This window comes from Coloeus monedula (assembly GCF_965178545.1).
Source record: "Coloeus monedula genome assembly, chromosome: 10".
Lineage (NCBI taxonomy): Eukaryota > Metazoa > Chordata > Aves > Passeriformes > Corvidae > Coloeus > Coloeus monedula.
Window position 1 is genome coordinate 25,676,366 of NC_138790.1, and position 18,678 is coordinate 25,695,043.

Here is an 18,678-nt window from a genome sequence, read left to right on the forward strand (position 1 = left end):
AGTCTGAGCTCAGCTGGCAGGTCAGAGGAGATGGAGTGAGAGGTGGCAAGAGGTGGGATGAACCTCGTTGGCCCCGGCATGGTTGAGCAGGTGAGCTCTGCTGGCAGCAGGAGCACAGGAATGGTTGAGATCAGAGGCATCTCTTAATGTCTGACTTTTCTGGTCTTAACAGTGGATTGCTGGGATGGCCCGGATGGGGAGCCCGTGGTGCACCATGGCTACACCCTGACTTCCAAAATCCTCTTCCAGGACGTGGCAGAAACCATCAATAAATACGCCTTCATCAAAAATGAGTAAGTGTGGAGCCAGGTTTGAAGCTCCACCTGTTTTTCCATAGTTAATCCCACATGGGAAACAACCATCAAGCCCAGGGAGTGCAAATATTCCTTTAAAGACATTAGGGTTGATTCTGTTGCCCTGTTTATTGCCCATGTTGTGGTTATTGTTCTTCCCATCAATTGAGAGAGAGAGCTCTGCCTGAGTTGAACCTTTGGTGCTCTTAAACTCAGTAAGGCTTTGGACAGTCTGACACTGCTGAATATCTTCCGATAGAACTTCCCACTCGCATCCAGAGGGAAATTCTCCTGAAAAATCAATACTGTGATGTTCTCTACCTACTGAAAATACTTTATTTCAGCAAGAAAATTGAAAAGCTGTCACATGTGTAGTGTGAGGAAATACTGAGGTGTGGGATAGTGTTCTGAATCTGTGTGATTTGCCATGGTGCTTTATAGCAGTTTATTATGAAAACTGTGGACTTAAACCATATATATATATATAGTTATATATACACATATATATACACACACACAGAGCAGTCTCAAATCATGAGTGGGTGTAGAGAATTTTGAGTAGTCTAAGAGAATAAAAGGAAAATACTTCCTTCTCTTTATTTAAAAAAAAACACCCAACAGTGGATGTGTGGGAAAAAAACAACCAAGCCCAAAAGTTTGGTGTTATTGATGAGAAATACGAGGTGTTACTTTCAGAACTAAAGGAGGTGGTTCTTCATTTGGTGTGGGGTTGGTGTGGGGTTCCTTGTCATAGAACCCTTGGGCTACCAAGAGTTTAGAAAGCAGTGGGGCAAATTTGTGGAAGAACTCAGCTGTTCCATCCACAGGTGTTGTCTCTCCTCACACAGCTGTGACAGTGTCTGGGGGTTTGTTTCCAGGTTTCCTGTGATACTGTCCATTGAAAACCACTGCAGTATTCAACAGCAAAAGAAGATTGCCCAGTACCTGAAGGAGATATTTGGTGACAAACTGGACTTGTCATCTGTGAGCACTGGAGATCCCAGACAGCTTCCCAGCCCTCAGGATTTAAAAGGGAAAATTCTAGTGAAGGTAACTTGCTGCTGGGCATGTTCAGAATGCAACAAAGTCAGCTTGTGATATTTATTGTAGATTTTCTTTGGAGGACCAGTTCATACCCCTTTAGTATCTAAACGTTATCTGACAGTCCTTCCTTGGACAAAGTATTTTGGAGTGACAGAAAAGTGAAGATTTCCTGCCTTTCCCCTCACCCAGCTCTGAGCTGTGGTTCATGGAGTGGAGCTCTGTTCATGGTCCATCTGCCGTGTTTGTGGGAGAGGAGCAGCTCAGGAGGAGCTGGAGGAGGCCCTGGAGCCCTGGAGTTGGTGCTCTGTGCAGGATTAATTGTGTGAGCCTCTCAGTCCAAACAGATTTGCTCTGAAAGGAATTTCAAAGGCCAGGATGGATAGAACAGGAAAGAGGCACAAGGCAGACCTCTGAGAGGATGATTAATAGAGTTCTGCCCTATTAGATTGTCTCATTTACCCACACACCTGGGGGCAATTACTTCTGTGTGAACTCTCAGGAAACTCTGGTTCTCCCTCTCTCCTTGGTATCAGTCTGGCTACAGGGATTCACAGTTCCAGTCTGATGTTAGTTTGAACACCCTGCAGGGCACAGTACAGAGCTGACCCTGAATTAGAAGCCCTTTGAGTGCTCAGCCGTGATTTTGCATTTCACTGCGTCGGTTTTCTGGGGTAGCTGCTGCTTAATGAACTGTGCAAACGTGGGGCTGGTGTTTGAGGGATCCACAGGGAGTTGTGTGTAATGTCACTCACATGAGAAATCCCAGGGCACTGCACTAAAGGCAGGAGAGGCTGGGTGTTCTGGGCTCTTACCTCAGCTTCTGAGCTGGCTTTTCAGCACATCTGAGGTTGTAATTTCAGTGTGATCCTCCAGCTCTCACTGCTGGAGCCCTGTGGGTGCAGACTGCTGTGGAGCTGAGCTGTTTTCAGAATGAGAAATTCTATCTCGAGCATCACAGGATCCCTGCACGAAGCTCTGTCTCCCATCTCCTGCTCAATTTAAGCAGCTCTATTGGAAAAGATAAAATCAGACTTAGGAATCAGTACCTTGTTGAGAAGTAAGCCAGCTTCTCATCTTTTTGCTGTTGTTTTTGCTCTTTTCATACATTTTCCTTTGAAAGGCAGTATTGATTCACTAGCCAAACAATTTCAAATAATGGCATCATTTTCATCCTGTAAGTGTATATAAAGAGTCATTCTAATAACACTCATGGATTTAAGCCAGTGTAAAGGTACCAGCATGAAGTGAATTTGACCCACTCATTAGCAGCAGCATTATTAATTTCAAAATGCAGCCTAAAAGTCAATCTTCTGCATCTTGAATGTCATTCCTATCTCCCACTGATGAAGCAGGTAGGCTGAGAACATTTCTGTGCACTGAGGCAATATCACAGAAGTTTAGTAGGTGATTTATTTAGGAGCAGATGGTAAAGCAAGAGGATCAGACTGGGTGCAGTAACTAACACTGACCACATGCACATTTACTGGGGGTGTGTTTTTCCTCATTTTAGGGTAAGAAGTTGCCCTGCAGCCTTGGAGCAGATGCTGAGGAAGGAGAAGTTTCAGAAGAGGACAGTGCTGATGAAATTGAGGATGACTGCAAGTTAAAGCCCTGCTTTGTATGTGCACACAGTCAGCTCCCAGAGTGTGACAGCTCTGCATTTCTTACATGCACACTCCATGTCCTACTTAGAGTTGTTAGCAGAGTTTTTAATTTCTAAGTTTTTAATTCTTGTGTCAGGTTCATGCTGTTCCATAGGATTCATTTTTACTTGAAGTGCCTTACGTAAGAGTCTGGTTTGAGTCTGTATAGTCTGGATGACTATTAACAGGAAGTGCTTCCTTTTTTAACTGTTTGGAGTAGGAGTCTAATGTTTAGGTTGTCTCTAAGTGCATTAGCTGAGAATTCATGCTCTTCTGGAAGAGAAGGTGGGGCTTGTGAGAGCTGTGAGGCAGAGAGAGCCCATGGCCAGGTCTGTGGGGGGGTCTTGGGGGACTCTGTGAGCTGTGTTGGGAGGACTGAGGGGAAAAGGAGAAGGGAAAGGGCAGTTAAACCACGGGTAGAAGAGCAGAATCAGGCAGGATTATGCAAGAAGTCTTCTCTTGCAGAGGAAGGAAATGTGTGACCCTCAGTGTGCAATGGGGTGGACTTGAGCATCTACTTGAGCTGGGTTTCCTGGTGTCTTTCAGGGTAATGGTGCAACTCAGCACCAGGTGGAATCTTTTATACGAACAAAACTGGAATCTCTGCTAAAAGAATCCCAAATCAGGGACAAAGAGGATCCTGACAGCTTCACTGTGAGAGCCCTGCTGAAGGCAACTCACCAGAGTTTCAATGTGAACCTGAAGCAGGTACGTGGGCTCTCCCTTCGCAGCCCCTGTGAGGATTGGACAGGGCCATGTGTTGCACAGTGCTTCAGATGGGAGAGCCAAGAGCTTAGGAACTGGATACAAACTCCAGGGACATTAAATACAGAGTGAATTTTCTGTGGAGATGTGCCTGCTCTGGAACCAGTGTAGCCAGAAGGGTCATGTGTGTGTAGCTCTGCTTTTTGCATGTCTTCCCACTCCGTGGGGTTTATGTATTCCCTGTCAGTTTTTCCAGAGACTTTTCCCTGAAGCCTTCCTTGATGACAGAAAACTCCCTTGGCCTGTGCTGCTGCTTGAGGTGTCTGGGGAAGGTTTTGCTGTGCTGGGAAGGGGCTGTAAGAGTGAAGGATGAAGCATCTGCCCCAGGAGAGGGGTTATTTCAGACTGGCTTTGCAGCATGACCCAGTCACTTTGCTGGTTCCCTTTGGCCTCCAAGGTCAGAAAAGTGGGATTGCAGAGAGCAGACTCCTCGTATCAGTAAATATGGTCAGAGGAGAGCATTTCAGTTTCATTTTGTGTTGAGGTAATTGCATTTGACAGGCTCCCTGGTATTGGGGAAGGGACTGGCCCCTGGAGAGCATTTGAGGCAGTCTTGGTTAAAGAATGCAAATTTCCATCGGGGGGGTTGGATGTGACACCTGAGATTGCCCATCACATGTCATCCACATGACCAGAATACTGAGATCCTCCAGTAATGCCAGTGCATTATTCAAACATCTGTCAGGTAATACAAAGTGCTGGAATTTTCTCATTGATTTATTTTAATTTATGAAGGAACATTTAGAGATCTCTTCCCCTGCTGTGACCCATGTGAAGGTTGTTTTTTCCAAGGGTCTCAAAGAAATTCAGAGCTGAATGACTAGGGATAATAAGTTAAAACAATTGGAAGATTAGTTTATAGCAGTGTTGAACTAGATGGGAAAAAACTAACTGGTTAAACATCATGCTGCTTTGGTGCTTGTGTGGCTCATGAGCTGCCTTTGAGTAGTGCTGTCACAGAGCTCTTTTCTGGGAGTTACTGTGTAATTGATGGACCAGAAAGGGAGCAGTTGGGATATTTTCCTATTTTTTTGCTGGTCATTTATATTCCTTCTTTACTGATCTGCCTTTGATTTTCCCAAATAATTGCTATTAAATGAAATAAAAATCTGCTAAAGATTCTTTCTATATATTACAGAGACTTCCAGCCTGAGCTCTGAGCAAATCTCTGAACACAGGTTATTGATTTTGCTGGGCCCCCAGTGCCCTCACTGTCATGAAAGCCCAGAGTGACTCCAGCTCAGCACTGAACAGGGAGTAGCTGGAGTTCATAGCATTGAAGTACTCACCCAGCTGAAATGCTGGGGGAATACTCTTCAGTTTTGTTTTGCTCTTCAGAAGATGAAGAGCTGTGTGTTCCTGACAGAAGAAGCGAGATGCTGCCAGGAATTATCCAGCTGATGTCTAGGGGCATGGCTGGCAATGTGAAACTCAGCCTGCAGGCTGCCTATGAAAAGTCCACGTTTATCTGCTAGGAGATTCTTTTTCCTCTCCCTTTTTCCTTTGTGGCTGCTTTCAAGAGCACTCAGATGTCTTGGTTTGTTGTTTCTTGCCTGGTTTTGCTAGACTGCTTTTTCTACATGGTTTGTTGTTGTCTTGAGTGCTAATGTTAATATTTTTCTTTACAGTTAGAGGATTCTAAACAAGTAAGTAGACAAAGAAATTAGAAAAGTCCTGTAATGAGACTTTGGATTTCAATTTGTGTGCACAGATCAGATTTTAACTCACTTTGTCTCATTTGCAATAACTGTACTTTCATGATGGTGAACACGGGTAACACACAAGAACTTGTATGAAGTTGAAATTCTGTCTTTTAGAGACTGTAGCAGACTCTTTAAAGACATTTCTGAAGGTATCTAGTTACACTTTTTATTGCACTTTCTCTGCACAGAACCTGGACACAAAAGAAGGAGGAAAAAAGTCTCACGGTCGATCATTAATGGGCAACTTTGGTAAACACAAGGTGAGTGGAATAAATGAGAGCTCAGGTTGCTGTTCTGGGACTGGCAGCATTCCAGAGACCCTGGCAGTGTTTTATTGCTCCAGACAAGCTTGGTGGGCATGGGGGCAGCGAGGAGGGAGCCTGTGTGATCACACTTGGTGTCGTAATACTGTTCAGAAGATTGAGAACCTTTAAGGATGAACAAAAACATCTCACATGACTAAAATATCACCTTTACTTGTGCTGTGGAATTGCTGATTTTCTGATCAAACTTGCAGCAGCAGAAGAGCAGCATAGACAAATGTCTTGGCATATCTTGTTTCCCACACAGCTGACGGTGTCTGGTTCAGTCAGAGCCCAGTTTTGCTGTGTCCCACCCTGGGCAGTACCATGCAGGGACTGTCCCTGCTCCCAGGGGCTGCTGTGGCCAAGTGCTGGCTCTGTGCTCCTGCTCTGTGCAGATGTGTTCTTCCCTGATCTCTTCCTGGTTTCCATGTCCTGGTTATGTTTGTGCAGCTGCTGGGGCGGGCTGCCTGCTCTGCTGCTCTTCAGTGATGTCTGCACCGAGCCAGGCAGGAGCTGAGAGCTCTCATTTCACAGCTGGGCACGGAGCAGCCCCCACGAGGGACAGTGCACACGTTTCCTCCCGTTCCTATATCCTGACAAATGTGCTTCTGTCATCTGCCTGCCCTATTCCCACACTCCCACAGTGCCTTGTTGAGCCTTGGATTTACAGCCTCGGCCTGAGCTGATCCAGCTGCCAGCTTCCTTCCTCCTGGAGTCAGTGAGCGCTCTAGAGTGGGTGACTGAGCAGAGGGGCAGCTCTGCAGCCCAGTCCCTGTGCCACCAGCAGCCCCTCTGCCCCAGCCTGCCAGACCCTGCTGTTCTTGGTCTGTGCTAGCCATGGTGAGGGCTGCAGCAAACTCTGGGATTGATAATCTGAGCAGTTTTTTGTGATTAAGAGACATTCCAAAGAATTTAATCAGCCATCAGTCCATCTGCCCTGAAGCCAGCTAGGAGCCATCAAAAATTCCCTAAGCAGACTGTATCAGACTGTATTTACACTTCAGTTCCAAGCTTACATCAGTTTGAAGTGCTGTGTTTCCTTGAGCACCTTCAGCTCGGTGCAGGTTACTCACTCAGGGTGTGGTGAGGGCTCCAAGTGCCTGTGGTCCCTGAGAGTGGGCACTGCCCACGGCACCCTGTGCTTGCTGCTGGCCCGACGAATGCTGTGGAGTGAGATGTCACAGGCAAACGTCAGCCACTGGAATCTGCTGGTTATGCCAAGGGCTGGAAAGTCTGTCAATAATTTAATTACTTCAGCTAGTTATCCTAATGGATGTAGCAGGTTGGAAAGCCAGTTCGTTTCACCTTTGCTGAAAAAAATAAGGGCGTATACAGATTTTTTTAAAAACAGTGACTGTATTGTAGGCTGAGGCAACATGGACATCCTGTAACTGCCCCCTGATGCCTTTCCAGCTGAAGGGATGCCTGGGAAGACTGGTTACTATGGATATTTTGCAGATATAGAATGATCCACCCAACAGTATTGATATGTGACATTTTCAGCCAGCTCTTGTGCCAAATGAATAACCTCTTTAAAAACTACCAGGGGAGGGACAAGGACACTAAAATTGGCAGTTCCTGAAAGTTAACTGCATGGAACATCCTCAGTGCAGACCTTCGGACTCCAAAGTGAACCATGCAAATGATTTCCAATATAGTCAACTTCATGTCAGCACTAAACACAGCAAACTAAATTATGTTCAATACTGTGTGTGACAAGAGGAGGAAAGAAATCTGTGCTCAGTGAGCTGTATGCAAAAGGATAAGGAGCTCCTAGTTATATTAATTACCTCTTGATGAGAAGGGAGTTAACTTACTCTCACTTGAAGCTGTGTTTAGTGTTACAAAAGATGTAATGCTGAAATTGGAAACTATTAAATCATAGGTGCTTATGAAAAAGGGATTTTTGAGGTTTTAATCTTTTTTATCGTAGCTATTTTCTTTATACTGCAGTAATTTAGAATCATGTGAATATTTGTATGTGGCTCAAAAGGGAGTAGAAAGATGATGTTTGAGCATTTTGCCCAGACTCAGTTCACACCTTCACTAAAGAATATGTTTAACTTTCTAAACTGGGGGGAAGCACAGGTGGGCAGAAGCAGTGCTCTGTGTATTTAGGCCCTGCTGTGTGTTGCTGTTTGTTAAATATGACACAACCACTGGGATTTCAGCAGGAGCAGTGCCCTGGAGCCAGGGAGCAGTGTTGTCCTCTCGTGTTGGGAGGGAGCAGGGCAGGCACACAGCACACAGTGGCCTGTGCTGGACAGACCCTTGGCAGAAATAACGCTGTGAGGCCTGGCTGGGTTGGCCAGCACACAGAGCTGCTCGTGCTGCAGCCTGGGTCCCTGCTGTGGGGTGGAGTGGTGCTCTGTGCTGGCTTTCCTTCTCCACAGCAGGGAAACTTCTGCTGGCCTAGCCCTAGGGGTCAGTTTTGTCCCTGGAGCTGCAAACCCAGCTTGGCCTCCTGCCCAGCAGCAGCCACGGGAAGGGGGTGTCTGGAGCCCTGACTGACCCAGCCCTGCTTGGCTCTTTCCCCACAGAGAGCTGCAAAGGCAGCAGCCAAAGCCCACGGTGCCTCGGACGACGAGGACAGCCAGCAGCACCCTCCTGGGAAGGAGCCAGGGCAGCCCCACAGGTGAGCTGGGAACCTTCAGGTGAAGCCACAGGCTGCTCTCTGCCATCAGCGTGTGAGGCTGTGCCAGAGCAGGTCGCGTGTGTCACATGTGTCGTGCGTGTCACACATGATGTGTCTCACACGTGACACAGCTGTCGGGGTGGGTTTGCTGTGAGCCCCCTGTTTTGGCTGTGTCACCTGTCACAGGCTGCAAGCAGCAATTACCCCGAAACTGCAGAGAAGTGACAGTAACTGCTCATGGAAAGATGCCAGGCCCCATTTCACCTGCTGCAAACAGTGCTCAGAGCAAACTGTGCAGGTTAAAGAAGGTGTATCACAGCCCAGGCAACCTTATTGCATCTGAGAATGGAAAGAAAAAGCAATCAAAAAACTGCCACTGAGAATGCGTCTGCTGTCACTGAAATGCTCCTTGGTTTTGTCTAGAACAGCCATGGTGCAGCTATTTCATTATGTTTTAAATGAAACTTTTTGTTTGTGTGGATGGGCTGTGGAGGTAGAGGGGAGCTGTCATCCCAGAACTCTCAGAGGAGGTTTGTCACATGTGGTTCCCTGCTCACAACTGTTCACTTCCTTGTTTGAAAGAACAGAAAGGGGGATTGAGAACAACAAAAAGGTGGATTGAAATATGCCTTCAGTAGTGCAAGTGCCTGGTTTTGTTTGGTTGAACCCTGCAGGCTGGCCCGCCGCAGGAAGACGGTGAAGCTGTGCCGGGCCCTGTCTGACCTGGTGGTGTACACCAACTCCGTGGCAGCCCAGGACATCGTGGATGACGGTACGGGGCTGGCACGTCCCTTGTCACTCGTGAGAGAGGAGGGGGCAGAGTGCTGCTGTTGCTGTGGCACGAGGGCAAAGCCAGGGCCCAGTGGGGCACTCCCTCCCCAGCAGTGACTCTCCTGCCCCCACTGCCAGCAGAGGATTTCACTGTAGGTTCCCCAGAGCCATCACTAGGGGTCTGCAGGAGGAAAGGCCCCAGCAGGCACTCTTGAGCTTGAGCTCTTTAGCTGGAGCTCTTGCTTGGCTTTCCTTTCAAATCTGCAAACTTGAGGGGAGAACAACAGACCCTCCTGGAAGCGGGAGCTGGTGCCCTTCAGTTACCCAAGGTACATGATTTGTGTAAGACAAGACAATCTATCCTTGTAACACTGGACAAAATCTCACGTTGCCCTCAATTAGTCACCAGGTGATGAGGTGTGGGCTCAGGCCCCGTGCCCTGGGATTTTTTGTCACCTGTGTGTTGGTTGTACCATGGCACAGGCTCCACAGGGAACGTGCTGTCGTTCAGTGAGACCAGAGCCCACCAGGCTGTGCAGCAGAAGGCTGAGCAGTTCATGCTTTACAACCAGAGGCAGCTGACCAGGGTCTACCCCTCAGCCTATCGGATCGACTCCAGCAACTTCAACCCTGTTCCTTACTGGAATGTGGGCTGCCAGTTAGGTAGGAGTTGCATGAAAGACTTCCTTCCCTTTTGGTGTGTGTGTGCTAAGTAACACTGTCTTCATTAATGACACCTGGCTTCTCTCTTTCAGTGGCCCTAAATTACCAGTCTGAGGGACGTGTGATGCAGTTAAATGAAGCAAAATTCAGGGTAAATGGCAACTGTGGTTATGTCCTCAAACCTCAGCAGATGTGCAAAGGTAAGGTTCCAGTGTAGTTACCCCTGTAAATATCAGGCCTTTCACAGTGTCCTTCACAGTGAAGGCACAAGGAAGGAAAATGCAAACAAATACAGAATCTTTCATATTTCCATGCACTCATAGCTCTTAGACTTGTACTAGTGTGCAATCCCTTACTGTGATCATGTGTATATATATATATATATATATATATGTATATTTTGAGGTCTTTGTCTTACTAATGTGTTGAAAAGAAGTAAAAAGGGTCCTAGGATGACCAGCTACAAGAAAGTAGAAAAAGCTCTGCAGTGGCCCAGGAGCAAGGCCATCCAGGGCTTGGTCCAGCTCTGTCTTGGAATCACATAAACAAGGGCTGCTCAGCTCAGAAAAGGTTGTAAGAAAGAGAATGAGAATTTTAAAATTACTGGACAGCTGCTCCATACTCATAGTTTCTTATTTCTGACTGAATTTGTCTGTGTTTGTCTTGGGGGTGATAATTATTGTCCATGTTATTTTCCTTACACTCTCATTCTTGCCATCTTTTAGGCACATTCAACCCCTACTCTGCTGATCCACTTCCTGCCAGTCCTAAGAAGCAGCTTATTCTGAAGATCATCAGTGGGCAGCAGCTCCCCAAGCCTCCTGACTCAATGCTGGGGGACAGAGGAGAGGTGAGATGCTCTGGTCCCAGCAGATGCTTCCACGGGAGCTCCTGGAGTGATACCTTCTCCTTATTCAAATATACCAGTGCATTTCAGATATTGTCAAGCTTTTGGTCACTAAATACTACATTTCCCCCAGCCTGTATCCTACTCATGATGTTTAAGAACTGATTTGTTTTGTATTTTAAACAGTGACTTTTATGAAAATTAGTCACAGCTGTCCATAGCTCTTGATACAAACAGTACATCAACATGGACTTCATGGAACCAATTCCCATGATAGTGCTGCCTGAAAATTCATGTCAATCAAAGGGGTTTGAATTCTCATATGAATTTAAATCAACTCTCTCCATTTTTTTTTTTTAAATTCACCTTCATTTGTATCACTGGCTTGTTTTTAAAATACTGTGTTTTTGAAAAACAGATAATAGATCCCTTTGTTGAGGTGGAGATTATTGGGTTACCTGTTGACTGCTGTAAAGATCAGACCAGGGTGGTGGACGACAATGGTAAGATAATCTAAGTGACTTCTTTGAGTAAAATATGAAATATAATTATAAATCAGTGTCTGTTACTGTTTTCTAAATTGCAAAGCATCTTATCTGATGAAATCAAATGATTGTATTTTAACAAATTATTTCTGCTTCCCAGACAGAATTTCTGGTGTGGGGAGACAAAAAATTTAGAGGTGAAGGGCGGGAGTTGTTCCCCACATTGTCTTTTAACCGAATTGTTCTTAAATCTCCTTTGTGCAGAAGTTCCAAATCTATCTATGTCTGTATCTGTATCTATCCCAGTGCCTCCAAGCAGCAGCTTGCCTTGGGTATCCCTGCTGGCTCCCAGGCCGACCCATTTTGTTTTTAAAGCAGTCCTAGGGGCAGATGTGTCACATTTAGTGACTGACATGATGGAATTTTCATTGCTGCTGCTTGTGTCCTGTGCCTCTTGGGAACTGAGGCAAGCACTCGCCATGGACTTGTTTCCCAAAGTGTGTCCTGTTTGCCTGGCAGGGTTCAATCCTGTTTGGGAGGAGACCCTCACCTTCACCATCCACATGCCCGAAATCGCCCTGGTGCGGTTCCTGGTTTGGGACCACGATCCCATCGGGAGAGACTTTGTGGGGCAGAGAACTGTGGCCTTCAGCAGCCTTGTGCCTGGTGAGTCCCCCTGTTCTCCTGGGCATGGAAATCCACCTTCAAACCCAAGGAGGATGTTACCAGCACGAGATGATAGATTTTATAAATGTTTATCTCTGTGACTTGATGTGAAGCTTGGACAACTCTTCTGCTCTCTTAGGGTGCTTCATGCACCATTCCTCAAAGGAGTTTGGTTGTCTGTGCTTTTGGAAATTACTGCTGGTGTTTTTTATAACTTGGATGCCATTTATAATGAGGGCTTGGAAAACCTGTGAGAACACCAAAGAAGTTTACTAAAGGCAAAAGATGGCTTCCTGTGTATACATCACTTTTATAGGCAGTCACTGCTAGCTGGGCATAAAATGCAAACTGCTGGTTCTTGGTGGTGGTTTGTGTGGAAATATTTCTATTTCTGTTTCCCCAGGCTATCGCCACGTGTATTTAGAGGGGCTGACAGAAGCTTCCATATTTGTTCATATAATCATTAATGAGACCTATGGGAAGGTAGGTACAGATGGAAATTTACATCTTCCTTCTGATAAAAATGGATTTGAAGGTAGCCCAGAACCTCTCAGGATTTTTGTTGGAGTGCCCAGGAGGCTCAGAGTGTGTGTGGGGGTTACACCACACCATGACTCCCCTCTTGGTGTGCACATACTTACAGATGTTCTCACTGTTGGCACCAAACAATTATCTTGTCTAGGTACAGGAGGTACATTTCTTTAGTGTGCTAAACTGGTCTTATTTTGGAAGTAGATCTTGAGAACTGTAACTGCACCAGAACATGGCATTTGACAAGCTATTTTTAGCAGCTAATTTAATTAATTTAAATAAACATAATTTAATTTTAGGTTCAAGTGCATGAATTTTGGTTTTCTGCAAGTTTGCTAATTTTAGAATGTTTTTAAAGTGAAAGTGAAAGCACAGTGCTTTTTCTGTGTTTTCAGCTGCCTCCCTTAGCTGTTTCCATTTGGAGAAAAGCAGCACAAAGAAATTAAGGCCATGTTCAGCAGGATGCTAAAGTAAAATAGCACTTTTGCAGTGATTTAAGAAATGAAGATAAACACAAAAATCCACAAAAACCTGACCTTTGTGAGGTTTGAGATTGCAGAGGACACTCAGCCCTCAGTCTTTGTGCCTTCTGAGAGGATGCAGAGAATGTCATGACAAACATGAACACAAAGCTGTGCAGCACCCACAGCAAGCTCAGGGGAACAGGGAGAGAACAGCAGAGAGAAGGGCCCAGGGCTGAGGTTTGCTCTTGTCCAGATCTTCTCCCAGCTCCACTTCCTTTCTCCTCCCTGATCCCATCAGATCACTGGATGGGATCACATGTATTGATTTGTGCACATCTGTGAAATCACATCCCTTGGGGAGGGTTTGCAGGTGCCCGTTTGGCTGCTGCTCTTGTAAGAACAAATATGCTCAAGAAAACCAGTAGAGAGTAACTTCAGAGGGGAGGCAAGAGGAGCAGGATGGGACACCCACTGGGATTTGGTCTCTGTCACTGGGTCTGTTCACCTGATGCTGCTCTGAATGAATGATGGGCTGCATTGTTGTTTCTAATTGGCTGAGTTTGCATCCGTGAGGGAGATCTGGGGGACACTTACATTAAACTAATCAATAGTTTGAAATGCTTTGCTGTAGAGTGGTTCTATTTACAGCTGATGCACTGTTACTTTATTTGCTTGTGCGGCAGTCTTGAAAACATGAGCCAAACGGATTTGCATTTCTTTTTGCCTTTCAGTGGAGCCCTTTAATCCTCAATCCCAGTTACACAATAATGCACTTTCTAGGAGCCACAAAGGTAGAGCTCATGAGCATGCACTTTGCACTTGCTGGGCACAGACTTTCCAGTGGTTCCCAGTCGCATGATCTGCAACTGCCAAACTTGCACCACTCTCCATGCAGGCTCTGAAACATCTGAATATTGCTTTGATGAAAGCCATGCATATAAACCTCCACGTTAACGTGCAGCCTGTCACTGCACACACTTCCTAGAGCCTTGTCAGCTCCCATTAGGAGACTGAGCAAAGCCCTCTTGTAACTGTGCCAGGCTGCCATCCTAATGAGGAGAAAGCCAGGCATGCATGAATCCGTGGAGACCTGTGCTGGGAGCTCCTTGGTCAGAGTAGATGTGAGTGGCTTGGTGTGAATTTTTGCTTTGCTGCATTTTGAACTTTGTCATCATCACTCATAAGCACTGTGAGAGCAGCTCTGTGCCTCGTGCTCCCTGTGAGTGAGTGTGAGCTCAGCCCAGACCGTGGTGGTGTTGTCCTTGCAGAGCAAGCAGCTGATCGGGCTCCGAGGGCTGTTCTCCAAGGCGCCCAAGGCGGGCGCTGCCGAGGCCAGCGGGCACCACGTGCGGAAACGCTCCATCGGCGAGCGCATCCTGCGGCGCACGGCCAGCGCCCCGGCCAAGGGCAGGAAGAAGAGCAAGATGGGCTTCCTGGAAGCTGCTGAGATGAAGGACAGCACCTCCGAGCCAACAGACCTGAAGGACAAGGAAGGGGTGGTCCGGCGGCCGAACCGGAGTTGGCAGGCGCGTCCTGCGTCCATGCCTGTGGACAGATTCCTCATGGTGGAGCTGCCCTGCCCAGCAGAGGACACTGCCCAGGAGGCCAAGGCAGAGGAAAACACATCTGGTAAGAGGCTTCCAAAATTACTTTTGGTGTAGCAAGTTGAAATAGTGTGTTCAAAAGGATTAGTGCTGCAGCCTCTGTGCAAGTAGTTTTATTCAACTCAAGGAAGAGTCAGTGGGCTAAATCACATCTCTTTAATATTTGATCAGCTCCTTACGTAGGTGACACCTGGAAAGGTGTCTACTCTGCAAACCAGGCACATGAATTAGATGTGAAGATGATACAGCTCAGCCATTCATCACAGCAGCTGTGACAGTTTCCTGCCTGTTTCTTCCCAAGGGTGCTACAGACAAGGAAGCTTACACACTTCCAGCAAAGGAACCCTTTGCCAAAAGCACAGGCCCTGGGAGGCGATCAAAAAAGCTGTCACAGGGTTGAATCCTGCCCCTTCTTAACTGTGAGAGGGGTGGATCCTGTCCCTTAGAGCCTCTGTAAGGCTTGGTTCATACCCTATGGAAGACACTGTCCCAAAGAGATCTCTCTTGCTAAAATGCTCCGGCTGAACATGTCTCTGCTGCTCCACAATTATGCCAGGGGGACAGGGTGCTGTCCGTTTTCTCCTCCATTCTTTATTAGAAAAAAATAAATCTGCAAATCAAGGAAATGTGCATCTCTTCCACCCTTCTCTTGGAGCACTGGAAAGCCTGGGAACTGTCCAGATTTTGGAGATGGGCATTTAATGCCATGTTCATTAGCAGCAGTTCCTACTCCACCAAGGGGTTCAGTCGCTGCCAGTGAATGGTCGGGGCTCCCCTTGCTTCTTTCAAGAGTACCTGATTTCTAGCAAGCATTAAAACCAGTATCTGTTATGCCAAGTTTACTTCTTTAGTCCCTGTTTAATTAATCTCCAAGGGAGTGAGTCACAGAGCTCAGATCTGGCATAGAAAGACAAGAGGATTTGGTGGAGAAAACATCCAATATGTATATTTTGAGGAATTCAAACCCTTGCCCTTGTGAATGCTGCTTGCTGGTAGAAGATGCAAATGAAATCCTTGTATTGTAACACTTTGCAGTAACCACATGTGTAAAGCAGTCTGGAGTCCATCTACTCAATGCTTTTGACTCAGCTTGAAGCATGCATCTTGTTTCCAAGTGTGTGTTTTAACAGAGCTGTTTTGTTCTGTCTTTATTGCCACGCTTCTTTATAGTACAAATGTGACTAGGAACACAGCTGAAGGTAATGCCACGTGCAAGCTATGATGTGGTACCTCATTGACATTACTTACAACAAATATTACATCACCTGCTTGATGTAATAGACATTCCAAGGAAGTTTCAATGAAGTGCCTGCAGTTGTATTTTTCCATTTATTCATATCACTCAGATAATTTGTACTAAACCTGCACAACCCCATGATTAAGTTCTGTCACAACCGTACCTAATTTTGCGTTCTCCATTTGTCTGTCTGAGGACAAAATAGCTGTTGATAGAGCAGAGTCTTGTATGCCACTAATATGTTTCTCATTTAATTTAGCCAACAGTGATGACAATACAAATGGGAAGGAAACGAGCTTGAAAGAATTGGTTCTTCCATGTTCGGAGCAAAAGGCAAATGCTTTAAATTTAGCATCTCAGTTCAAGAAGGAGAATGACCAGAGGGATTCTACAGCTGACTCTTTAGTACCACCTCCACAGGAGCAACCTGAACATTTGCTTTTTGCAAATGGTGTAGCTCAAGCAAATCACCTCATGGACTATCAGGAGAATAATCTTTGTGATGGAGCTGTCCCACTAGTGCAGGACTCTGACTCTGAACTTCCCACAGAAAAATCACACCACAAAAGCGGTGCAGGCAGTAAAAAGGAAGATGATACAAAAGGGTCTAAGGAAGGGAAAATCGCTCTCATGGGGACTTCTCTTTCTCAGAAAGCAGAGGTGGAGGATCACAAATACAATATGAGGAAAAGCACTGCAGCACCTCTTTCCCTGACTGATACTTCTTCTGCTGTGTGCTCTGAGGGCCCTGACTGTCACCCCACAGTGGCCCTGCAGGACAGTGACATTTCTCACCTCATTGATGAAGTCTCTCTCTCGACTGAGAGTGAGCTGGACAGCGCTGTGTCCGCTCTCATTGGGCAGTTTGATGGCACAGATGACCAAACTCCCCTTCCCCCTGTCTCCAGCCCCCATGGCAGCGGCAGCCAGACCCACAGGCTGGGGGCTGCACTCCCACACGTGTTGGCTGCAGACCTGAGCAGCCCCTGTAGGCACAACTTCACTCCCACAAAATCCAGCAAATCCCCTTTATTCTCCACTCCAGATACAGCCATGTTCTCCAGCCTGGAGGATGCAGAGTATTCCACGTACGCAATTATCCACGAGGCATCTCCAGCTTCTGAATGTAACAGCCACAGGGAATTAGTGTGCAAGGAAAGATTAAATAGTCTAGAAAATAATTTGCCTGGCTCTCCTTGTTCTTCATCCCTCTCTATGCTAAACGCAAATCCCAAAAGGAACTGTGGTACAAAATCTGGACCAAGCTGGGGAGCCCCTGAGTGTGCCAGTTCTTTTGGTTCCAGCGGCCTCATCTTTGAGGAGGCACTGGGGCCCCCTGTCACTGGGGAGCACTCGGACAGCAGCAGTCTCGTAGAGGTGGATGGGGACTCCCAGGACCTCCTGGTCACTGCCTGTGAGTACAGACGGGAGGACATGAGCCAGCTGGCTTCTCCTCTGAGACTGAGGCAGAAGCAGGACCCTGGGCATGGCGGTGACAGGACCTCAGGGAGCAGCACCACTGCCGGGCTCTGTGCTGCTGCCCGGCACTGCTCCAAGAACTTCAGGACTGCCGGGAGCCAGCTCCCTTTCCTCTCGTGTGATGAGAACGTTGGGTTTTTGTGTCAGCAGCACTCAGAGAAGCACAAGGATGCAGTGCGTGCCCCCCAGCTCAGCTCAGCCTGCTCGCTGCTCCCGGGGGCTCTGCCGTTCCCCCCACACCCGGCCATCCAGCAGAGCAGCCCCTGCAAGTCCAAGAGTCTGGGAGACCTGACCTCGGAGGACATTTCCTGCAACTTTGAGAGTAAGTATCAGTACATCAGCAGGAGCTTCATCTCCTCAGGCCTGAGGGACAGGAAAGCGGCTGCCACTCAGGGCGTGAGGCCGCACTCGACGGACGCGCTGACGGAGCAGCTGCGGAAGCTGCTGTCCCTGGAGCAGGAGGACAGCCGGGAGTCCCTGTGCTCCAGGCAGATGGACGAGGACTGCTCCCGGGCCCTGGTGAGGAAGCTGTCGTCCCGGAGCCAGAGCCGGGTGCGGAACATCGCCAGCCGCGCCCGGGAGCGGCAGGAGGCGGCGGGCAAGCCCAGGCCCTGCGACGGCAGCGGTGTCGGCGGGGTGGTGCTGCGGAACAAGGCCGCGGGGCCCCCGCACGCCGCCAACAGGCACTCCACCGGCTCCTGCATCGGCCGCTACCTGCACGGCTGCCCCGGCGAGCGCCGGGGAGCGCCGGAGGGCGCCTGCTCCGCCCTGCAGCGCGGCTGTGGGGACGGGCTCTGCGGGCACGGGCTCTGCGGGCACGGGCCCGGCCTGCGGCTGCCGCCCGGCGCCCAGGAGCAGCCCGAGGTCTACTTCTTGCTCAGGCTGTAGCCTGTGCCGAGGTACGGCCGCGGGGCTCCCGGCTGCTGCACTGCAGTGAACCGGGCTAGTGAGGAGCTGTAAGGAGGGTTTAAGTTATTTCTAAATGCAGTTTCATGCCCGTGAATCAGTGGAGATTTAACGTGCCCCTTCCTGTCAGAGCTGAGGGAAGTAGGAACCACCCTCTGGCCCTAGGGCTGCCTTACTTTGGGCCAGACCTGAGGGAGCGCGGGGCCGTCTGTGCATTTGTAGCATTCTGTGTCTGTAATGCTGTGCTCCAAAGCCTGACATTGCACTGAAGGCAATACTGGTTTCCTTGTGTCTTGTCCTCCTGCTTGGAAAAACACTTTTGGTGATCACTTTTGGCCTTTTGTGAGGATTCTCCAAAGCACTGTGGTGTCTGGAATGCTGGACTGGGGCTTGTTCTGCCCAACAGGCAGCAACCCTTCATTAGCATCACTTGTTCTGAATTGTTATTATTAATTTTACATGCTTTCATGTATGAACTGTGATTCTACAGCAAATGGTTTGTAGAATTAGGGTTAGTCCAAAATTGTGAGTCATGTGTAGATTTGTCTTCTGCCCTCTCTACAAAATATGACAACAGTTGTCTTCCTTTTTGATTACTGTGTTGAATGCTGATTTGGGACAGAGTGGAATGTGGGAG

General features: G+C 47.7%; 1 protein-coding gene across 1 annotated transcript in view; it reads left to right on the plus strand.

Moving 5' to 3' along the window:
- PLCH1 (phospholipase C eta 1) overlaps positions 1 to 18,023 on the plus strand; it is a gene marked incomplete at both ends in the record, with an annotated part of 30,816 nt that extends 12,793 nt beyond the window's left edge. The window contains 16 exons of the mRNA XM_082288273.1: positions 173 to 293; positions 1,172 to 1,343; positions 2,848 to 2,955; positions 3,527 to 3,688; positions 5,637 to 5,708; positions 8,294 to 8,388; positions 9,063 to 9,160; positions 9,643 to 9,822; positions 9,915 to 10,022; positions 10,548 to 10,672; positions 11,088 to 11,172; positions 11,674 to 11,820; positions 12,224 to 12,303; positions 13,547 to 13,606; positions 14,084 to 14,444; positions 15,916 to 18,023. Coding sequence (XP_082144399.1) covers positions 173 to 293; positions 1,172 to 1,343; positions 2,848 to 2,955; positions 3,527 to 3,688; positions 5,637 to 5,708; positions 8,294 to 8,388; positions 9,063 to 9,160; positions 9,643 to 9,822; positions 9,915 to 10,022; positions 10,548 to 10,672; positions 11,088 to 11,172; positions 11,674 to 11,820; positions 12,224 to 12,303; positions 13,547 to 13,606; positions 14,084 to 14,444; positions 15,916 to 18,023 — 4,082 coding nt within the window. The remainder of the gene's footprint in view (positions 1 to 172; positions 294 to 1,171; positions 1,344 to 2,847; positions 2,956 to 3,526; positions 3,689 to 5,636; positions 5,709 to 8,293; positions 8,389 to 9,062; positions 9,161 to 9,642; positions 9,823 to 9,914; positions 10,023 to 10,547; positions 10,673 to 11,087; positions 11,173 to 11,673; positions 11,821 to 12,223; positions 12,304 to 13,546; positions 13,607 to 14,083; positions 14,445 to 15,915) is intronic.
- Between the last annotated feature and the right edge of the window lie 655 nt (positions 18,024 to 18,678).